The following is a 9,992-nucleotide window of genomic DNA, read 5'->3' as shown; positions in this document are numbered from 1 at the left end:
TGCAACTATATTTAACAATCAGGTTAGCTAATCAACAAGTTTTAGATCACCACATGTATAGGATATTTATTCCTAGTGAAAATATATTTGACGAGCAAATTTAACTAACCAACGAGTTTTAGATCACCACGTTAGAGGATGGTTTACTGGTGAAAATATGTTTTCAACCGAGTTCCCCAGACATTGTGTGTTAGATAAGCACAGAACCTAAGAGGGGATGACTTAGCCAACCGATAAGTGCATCAAAGTCCCTAGAAAGTGTGAGATAGACTGCAACCATCAACCGTATTAGCAACAAATGCACTTTTATGTAAACATTGCAAACATAAAATATGACCCTGTAGGGCACATCACTTTTGCCCATCCACAACCAGTTTTGTTAACCTCCCAACCTTTGCCTTTGTAACCTATTTGCACGAGGGTGTAAAGCTTCTCTTATCTTTTATGGGCAATTGCAGATGTACCTATCCGAAATGGCAATGCGTGTCATAAAAATAGAGGGGATAGTTACACACCCTCGGCGCAAGTACTGAGACATCCCGGGTCACCACGCAGTACTTGGGATACAGACACTTAACTAAGCACAAAAGGACCCTCTGAAATAATCCATTACACAATGATCATTTTGTCTTACGACCTGCAAATGCCAGTGACCTAGTCCTGAAACCCGCTTCTCAGGTTTGCTACTTTCTGTAATGTTAACATAGAGCACGTACACACGCAAACACACAATTTAAACAGGGTTTTTTCCCCCCCGCAGAAACTGGGTTTCTGCGTTAGGTTTATGAACACGGTATTTCTTCAACGTTTCTTACTATTGTTCTGTCGCCGGCTGCTTTTCTAACTTATCGCGATACGGAGACCCTCAAAACTTAAAATCAAAACTAACATGGTTTGAGTTCAGTGTTAGCAGACTAGAAAATTTATAAGGTCCTTCCGTCTTTAGATTGTTCGTGCAACAACATAAGTCTTCCTGACTCTGCATTTTGAAGTATTCCACCACTCCCCACTCCTACATAGACATTAAAGTCAAAATACTATTATCGAGCTGTCATGGCCTGGTTGGGCCTTCCAAGAAAGGTTGGTGCTTAACTAGACAACCCTTTTGTCGACCACTTGTTTTTATTTTTACCAATTTCCAATTATTCAATTTTCTCTCCATTATACAGCTAAAACTTCATTAACATAAATTTATTTAAAATAAACAGTTGTTGTGGCGACTAAAAATCCCATGGGAGCTCATTATTTAAAAGCAAAACAAATTAATATTAATTTTTTTTGCTTGGATTTAAAAATCCAGAGGGACCAGTTCACGTTCCCGAGACAAGAGCGCTTACTCAGCGCCGGGGAATGTTTGGAAATCTTTACAAATCTGTTATAATTAATGTGTTGGATGTTTGCCATCTGCGATTTAAAGTACAGGGAGGAAAAAAAACCCTCTCCCTCTGTAATGCTGCAAAACATAGTTAAACTTCGTAACCCAGAGTCACTCGACCCTAGTTAGTGGAAGATAAGCATTTAAATATTGGACCTGATTTCCTTCATTAATAGGGCAAGCCACGTTTTCATCCGGGGCCAATATTACTGTTATTATTACCCTGCTCACTTTCTGTAATTAGTCAATAGATCGTACACAGCCTGAATTTAATCTAGTAGCGTCAATGGACGGTCGAAATGATGCAATATATAGGTGTATAGGTTTTATTAAAAAAGTGTTTTTTATTGACAATAATTACAACGTTTACATCTCCAATATTAATCTCCACTTTTTTTTGGACGGAAGTGCACATATCAAACAATTATTGGAAAATAACCGAACGAAATACTGCAAGACCACAACACAACAACATAATACTATATACGGCACACTAACATGACCAAATTGCACGTTGGTACACCTACTTTTCGTTCCAATACAACATTAGAAAAACAAACCTTGAATATTTATACCCCAAAAAGACCTGCCAGGTACTTGAAAAATACACTGCACATACATAATTCTTTACCGAGAAATCTTGTGTGTGTGTGTGTGTGTGTGTGTGTGTGTGTGTGTGTGTGTGTGTGTGTGTGTGTGTATGTGTGAGTGTGTGTGCTATAAACGTTTAACACGTTGAAACAGGGTGGCGATGGGGAGGACCAACATTCACATCTACTATAAAACAATACAACCCCTTACCAACTCGGCCTTTCTCTTCCAATTGTGAAATGCTTTTCTTCCAACATTCCGCTCTCTCTCTCTCCCCCCCTCTCTCTCTGGGGTGGGGTAAATTGCACATATAAATAAAGTTGATTCTGAACATATATAGCTTCTGTCGACGTGCGAAAGTTTGCGTGACAAATACTCGGGGAAACAATTCTGGAAGTCTCTTCTACCCCCACCTTCTCAGGTCAGGTTCAAGCTCTCACTGTTTGAGTTCCAAAGCCCAGACGTGCTGTGGCCAACCAGTCCTTCCTTTTGTTTTCTTGTCGTTGCTGCTGACTGTATTCTTCAGAACTTCATTCTGCCAAATCCCAGCAAAGCAAAACGCAAGACGATTATTTATGATGCAGCTCTAGCCCGAGTTGTATTTTTGTTTCAAAAAGAAACGCGCATTACCCGCTCACAAAATATTCACGCACACAAGGGAAGTGGATGAATGGGGGTTGGTGGTGGTGGAAATTAAGACGTTTTAAGCAATTACGCTTTAGTTTCAGCTTGTATTGAATTCCCAGGAAACATGCTTTTCGAAAATGGAGTCTGCTGCCATGACTGAGCACCATATACTTCTGGTTTTCAGATAATATGTGTTTTTTGAATAAACACAACCACATTTAGCCTATGACCTGGTCGTTTCGCCAGATTTTCCCCCCAGTGTTAATAAGCTTTTTCCCCTGGAACCTCGTTAGTATCAGAAGGCAAAATGTTCTTTTCTCTCTAATGATTATGTTTGTTAGTAATCCAAAAAGACTGCTAAATAAAAACTTCATTGACTAGGTGACTATTCGAAGGTAAAAAAGACTGCCAATTTCAAATAATCTGTCAATACACAAACTTCTTAAAACTCAGTTGGATGCTGTGCAGAAGTCGAGGGCCGTTGTTCAAAATCTGCAAACTCCCCAAATCTTGCGCTTTATTTACACATTGGTAAATGGGGAGAGGTGGTAGCGATGTAATATTACTCAGGCTTCGCAGGCCAACACAATGGAACTCGGGGTAGTGCATGCAGTTATTTCGCCTTGAAGCAAATTCCTGTTGCACTCTCGATTCTATCGCCACGACGCTGACGTGCGAGCAAACCGAACCACTCAAGTATCTTGTACCCTCGACATTTTATTTGAATTTTAATTGAACAAAATCGACTAAATAATGATTCATGAACAAGACTGGGGGTTGATTCTACTAGTTGGGAAATTAAACATAAGCAAAAGTAGTTTCCCAAAAACAGCAATACAGCCACTAAACTAGAAAAATGCGCTTTTAAAAATGCAAATATAAAAGAAAAAGACAGCGATCTGAATTGTTCTTACCAACTCTCGCTTCCTCTTTTCCTCCTTAACATCCACCTTCTTGATTTCCGCTTTGAAGGCCTCCGTCTCTCCATTCTGGTCATCCTTCGCCAGAAGGTCCATGAGGTAGGCGATGTAGCTGGTGGCTAGACGCAAGGTTTTGATCTTGGATAGCTTGGTGTCCGCGGGCACGTTGGGGATGCACTCCCGTAGCTCGGCGAAGGCGCTGTTGATGCTCTGAGTCCTGCGCCTCTCCTTGCGGTTGGCCGTGCCCCTGCGTTTGGTCGGTCGGCCCCCCGCCGCCGCCGCCGCCACTGCCGACGAAACACCCCCGTACGACGTGTGATCGAGGCCCCCGCCGCCGTTCGCGTACTCGGGGCTGTAGTTGGGCGCCATCGTGTAGTCGGGGGGAGACATCTCGGCGTGACTGATGAGCCAACCGTGGAAGTAAGGGCTCTCTTCATGACAGCGGCTGGCGGCCGCCGCAGCTGCCGCCGCGGCGAACGGATAGCCATCGTGTACCACAGGGTGATGAGGAAATCCTCCAACTAAACTCATCTTTCGGTTGTACGCCACCCTTCAGTTTCCTTCCTCTCCCTCTCACCACAATTTATTGAATGAAGATTAAACGGCAGTTTAAAAGTACCAAAGGTGTGCAATATTTTGCAATGTCGCTACGGGTTTTTGTTTATTCGCCTCTTTTCGTTATTTGATGTTGAAGTAACAAACACGCTCTAATGAAGGATATTTTTAGTGTTTTTTTTAAATATCGCGGTGCTTTACTTACAATCAACTTCCTCCATTGTGCGGTCTCTCCGCGGACTTGATTCTTTGCCTTAAATAACTGTCACTTACAACAAAAAAAATCTTCTTTGAAGACAGTGTATTGGGCTCCACAATGCTTACAAGCAACATCAAAAAAGAACACAACACACGCATGCATGCATACAGCAATCTTCTTCAGACGAGCTGGGAAAAACTATGTACCGGTTTCTGTTTCTCTTTTCTCGCTCTCTCTCTAACGCACGAAAAAAAAACAAACTTTATCAGTAACGGTGCTCCAATATTTTTTGATCCAGTCACGACTAAGCAGGGCAGCAACAGAATTTTCCGAATTTGATCTCCATGTAAAGCTACATCTTTAGGGTAGCTTGGGTTAATATATGTCGTCAGAGCACCCAGGAGCCAATGAGAATGCAGAAGGGGCGGGCCTGCAAGAGCAGCACTAGAAGTTCTCCTGACTGTTTACTTTTCTAATTGTTCGAGGCTCACATTTGGATTGGCTTGAAATTTCTTTTACATCATGAAATTAACAATGTGCAAAAAAAAATCTCGTAAACAGGTATTCTTCGCACACATCTTGAAAGATTGTTTCTGGAAAAGGTCGTTAAAAGATAACTGTAATTTCTATCCCCTCCCCCAACAAGAGTCCGGCGACAGCAGTCTAACTATTGCTTGAAGACTGACACAAAACCTGTAAGCATATTAATGTGTAAATATGTATATGAGATGTTGGGCGAACAGCTTTATTTTTCAATCTTGTTCTCGCCCTCCCTTTAATAAAATTCAATCGGTCGATCAAGCATTGAAGTAACTTACCATGGTCTTGCCCTGTACTTTCCTTTTAACTGTTTGATATATCGCGTGTTGCAAATGGATTTTTTTTTTGCTGATCGTTTTAGCGCTACGATGTCAGATCAAATTCAGCACAGTCCGATTTAAAATCTATCTGATCCGATTTAAAATCTATGATTAAAGTTGACATGGTATCTTATAAAACTAACTTTAACTTAAGGTAAAATCTTACTCAGTTGCTTGAGGAAAGTAAGCTATAAATATTATGAGTACATTTATATATAGAGGAAATATGTAATATTTTACTAGGTAACACATGAAATCAGTAAGTATAGCTCTATAGTTACAATACTTTGCAACCAGCATTTTCTATGGTAGTTTGAAATCAAGCCCATTAAATTGGGCCAACATATGAATCTTAATTATTTTATTAAACATTAAAGTTAATTTATTTTGAATATAAAATAACTGATATAGAATGTGTAAAATTGTAAGAGAATATATATTTAATTTTTCTTCCATGTTTTCAGGCGGGTCGAGCCTAAAGCAACAAAACAAGACAGGAAACATACTGAAAAAAGAATCTGTATGAAATTGAGATGGAATGGCTTTTTGTTTGATGTCTATCCATTATAATTCACGATTGTTAATTACTGTAGATATAAATACAGCTTTCGCTTTGGACAAGAATGGCCGTATTTTGGAAAAAGGATGGCTGTATTTTAGGGGAAAAACAGGCAGGATTTGAAAAATAACCAGTGGAATTGGTTATAGCGGATATGAAAGTACTACAATACAGATGGACATGCAATAATAATTTCTGGCTTGTCCAACCTCTGAGAAAAGGCCAATTCAATTCAAAAACGTTTGTTATACTTGTACGGATGTAGAAGACTTACACCGTCAAAATTAATCTCCTTGTATCATAAAAACCGCCCTTATCCCAATAAAGCCATTCAATAGTTTTGTCTTTTGAAACAGACACTTTTTTTTACTAAGCGAATACAATCCATAAGTACTGTTAAAAAGTGAATATATTGAGTGCCACCAACGTATATTTCTAGCACTGAAACTAGTTTGCCACAATACATAGTATTTGAAAGTCTCAAACACTGTTGTTAAGAATGCAATTTGTTTTATATTGCAATGTTAATGAAAACACTTATTCAGTCGGTGAAAATGTTGTTCTTCATTTACTTCATTTTGCTATCTAGAGTAGAACACGGGAAGATATACATTTTCCCAATTTCCAAGTAAGAATGAGCCCAATTGTAGAAGTGAGTTTTAGCGATACAGAGGCATCTACTTTTAAAGGAGCGTTGCATTTTAAAGGGAGACGAAACAATTGTATACTAACCTGATCATTAAATGTTTGGATTTGAAATAAAAATCAGTAAGTTTAGTTTTGTGGTCAGTGAGCTGCTCATGATTCAGGATTTTATTTTTGGAGTTGTATTTACACGGGCATCTAGACGGCGGGTGCGACAATATGCAACAGAACACTGAGTCTACTACTGCGAAGAGAACCGGCAACATTAGCTAATCGCCTAAACAACACACACCCTGAGCTGTGGTCTTGCAGGCACAAAGAGAGAGAGATGCTGCCACTCCTTCTTATGAGTCAGAATCAAAAATGTACCAAAAATGTCTGGGAGTGAGTAGATGAGCTTTTTTTCCCCTGCAATTGAAAATTCAACACTACTTCCAAGTTCGAAGGCGTGAAATTCAAGAAATAATCCGAATATGGATCAGGATGAATATAGCGACTGCAGTTGAGTTCAAGTGAAGACATAAACCGTGAGTCCACGTGTATAACTGAGCTCTACCAACGAGCACAATGTAAGTGTTTATTATTTTTCAATGTTCATGGTCCACGTAATATTAACATAATTAGAACTAAGGCCGGGCTATAACGAACTCAAAGCGACTACACATTGAGGGAGAAATCTAGGGTGCCTATGGATGTGTGGAAACTGGCAGAGCACCCACGCCTTTCTCCGGCTGCTATCCCGAACACACAACCTTGTGCAAAGAAAATTTGGGAGCCTTGCTCAAAACAAGGCTACGCAATAGTCATTTTTACCTCACTTTAGTTCATCAATTGAAAGGAAATCTGTAAATGTGCAATTATAAAAAAAGATCAAATTAAAGTACTCTCTCCAGTCAAATTAAATCAATTATGTACAGTACATATATATGAGTATGCATACACACACACACACACACACACACACACACACACACACACACACATATATATACACACACTCATACATAATTGACTATATACCTATATTTACAATCTATATTTGTAGGTGTTTAGCAAGGATGAATAAGTCAATTTGATTATTTTTTAGGGGACTGGATAATAGAAAGTGTGGACCCAATGGGTTAATATCATAAACAGAATTCGCTGACTTTCAAATTTAAGTTTCAGAATTTCGTCCCTGTTCCGAAATAGAGGGAATTTTTGTGTACATTTCAGTGGAAAGGTATGGCGAATTATTATTTCCTCACACCCTGAACTAATATCAGATTTTGCACGTTGATATACACAGTTACGTTTCACGTCCACACCTACTTTTACAGAGTTAATAGGCGAGGAAGGCAGACCTACGAAGATCTATGTACCAAATCTCTCCAGTAAGTAAGAATAGCCTAGATGGAGGGAGGAACACTCAACCCAGATTCTGTATCTTGCCGTACTGAACTCCCCAAACCCAGCGTATTTCTAATAAACACGATACATTGTATTGCTATATTGATTGTAAAAATAAGCGTCAATGAACAGCCAGAGAACAAACGTCGACTAACTTACCCCGAGCAGAGATAGCCCACCTCTAAACTTACCTAAATATCAAAAGTATAGGTCCCTTTAAGAGATAACAGGTATGTGCATGTGTCAAGAGAGTGAATTATTAAGGTGCGCTGCCATCTTTTCTCATAGGGTGGCGCAGTTTAGTACCAACAAATTAAGTGGAAAATATAGACAGGGTATCTTAATAACTGCGCAGTAATACCGTCTTTTCTCTATTGTCTCTTCTTCTAACTTATCAATGACATATTAGACTTCAACTTGGATCAATATTGCGTGTGGGGATCTTATATTGCTGCTTGCTTTAACTTCGGTACCTGATGAGCAACTTTTGGTGCAAGCAACTCTAAATGACGAACTCATTTATCCCTGATCAATATGAACATTAAAAATTGATAAGTTGGCCTCCAAATTGGGACGCGAACGAAAAAAAAAGATGTGCGGGGTTTATGCAAACGCGGTTTGTTCAACTACCGTGAAAAATATTCACAGCATTTTCGGAATTCATATGTACTGAGGTAGGCTGAATTGCAGATTGGTAAAATGTTGATGAGGAATATTAAAAAAAACACATCTTTCCTAATAACATAAATTATCCTTCCGTGCAAGTACACGACCAAGGATTTGCAAATTGTGCCATCGTTAGCAATTGGTTTGTTCTTCTGAACGAACCTCACAGCTTTGCCTTTTTCCTGTTTAAGACTAAAACATAACTATTCCGCAAATAAATGCACGGATGTATCTATGGACTCGTGATATATATTTTATTTATCATATATTTATATTTATTTTTATTTATCGGCGTTTTCTTCACCAAACATTACGAGCAGATGTATATTCAGTGGAACTACGTTAATATCAGCAGAATTTTACTGACCTGTGGCATATCTCGACCAGTTGTGAATACATCTCTCAATATAACCCGACTGGAGTTATCTGAATGCGTGAATGAATACAAGAAAATATTAATAACACTACATTTAATGGTTTATTTATATAATGCTGTGTGCACACTATCGGTGTAAGTACATGAAAGTCCATTAATAGTGGGTGGCAGGAATGCGCTGCCTGCGGTGGTAGTAGAGGCAGATACATTAAGGATTTTTAAGAGATGTTACATGAATGTGAGGAAAATGGAAGGATATGGACATTGTGTAGGCAGAAAGGATTAGTTTAGTTGGCCATCTGATCACTAATTTAATTGGTTCGGCACAACATTGTGGACTGAAAGGTGTGTTCCTATGTTGTACTGTTCTATGTTCTATGTTCTAATAGACAATACCTGAGCCTGTCTAAATAGTACCTCGTAGCGAGCTAATTCATAAGTGCACACTTAAATCAAAACTAATGCGTGCAATAAAGTAAGCACTATGAAGAGGCCTGCGACGTAGACCCGATGTGCGTCAAGATTGCACTACAGGACCATACTCTGAACAATTCTAACCGAGAAACTGACAAAATAGAATTTCGTTCACTGCAATAATCCCTAGATCACTATATTGGTGAAATACCTTTCAGTTCACGAGTTTCCTTGAGAGCTGAGAAATTGGTTAATGGAGCAGATGCCTATCCCATTGCTGCCAAACTTTACATATAATAATATACACATTCGAGATGAAACGAAATGCAGCCTAACAGAAAATGCTTGACTGTTTTTGTTTTAAAACTCTGCTGATTGGCTTCATGCAATTAAAAAAAATAGTTTGTAATTAAATAATCTGTTCCTGCATTTGTATACCCTGTGCTATGTGCGGCACCCAGTTGTCGATTCGGTACTATTTTGATTTGGAATTATACTTATGGCATTAAGTATTATCCTCACTTCCCGCCCCCTCCCGCTAATGCAGTAGTTACCCTGAGTGAGGTCGGTCTCACCCCCCCTCTTCACCTCTCTGCACTCCCACCCCCTCACAGACTCTCCGGACAGGCTAAGGCTCCAGGTAATTGCATGTAATCAACTCCAAGGGTCACTCGGCCATTCTCTCATTACACTCTCTTCCAGCGCTCTCTGATGTTCTTTCAAACTTTATTTTAAACAAACAGAGAAAACCAAGATATGGCTGGCTTATTGAAAAAAAGAGAAAAGTTGCAATTTTTTCAACATGGAAGTTCAACC

At 39.3% G+C, this 9,992-nt stretch overlaps 1 protein-coding gene across 1 annotated transcript; it reads right to left on the bottom strand.

Moving 5' to 3' along the window:
- Nucleotides 1-1,701: 1,701 nt before the first annotated feature.
- Nucleotides 1,702-4,599, bottom strand: hand2 (heart and neural crest derivatives expressed 2). The gene is made up of 2 exons (XM_063047717.1): nucleotides 3,508-4,599; nucleotides 1,702-2,501 (listed from the first exon to the last, which is right to left on the bottom strand). The coding sequence occupies exons 1-2, from the start codon at nucleotides 4,042-4,044 to the stop codon at nucleotides 2,403-2,405; spliced, it is 636 nt and encodes a 211-aa protein (XP_062903787.1). The 5' UTR covers nucleotides 4,045-4,599; the 3' UTR covers nucleotides 1,702-2,402.
- Between the last annotated feature and the right edge of the window lie 5,393 nt (nucleotides 4,600-9,992).

The sequence above is a fragment of the Mobula hypostoma genome, chromosome 5 (assembly GCF_963921235.1).
Source record: "Mobula hypostoma chromosome 5, sMobHyp1.1, whole genome shotgun sequence".
In the NCBI taxonomy this organism is placed as follows: domain Eukaryota; kingdom Metazoa; phylum Chordata; class Chondrichthyes; order Myliobatiformes; family Myliobatidae; genus Mobula; species Mobula hypostoma.
The sequence above is the reverse complement of the archived record's forward strand: the minus strand, read 5'-3'. Positions and strand labels throughout refer to the sequence as shown.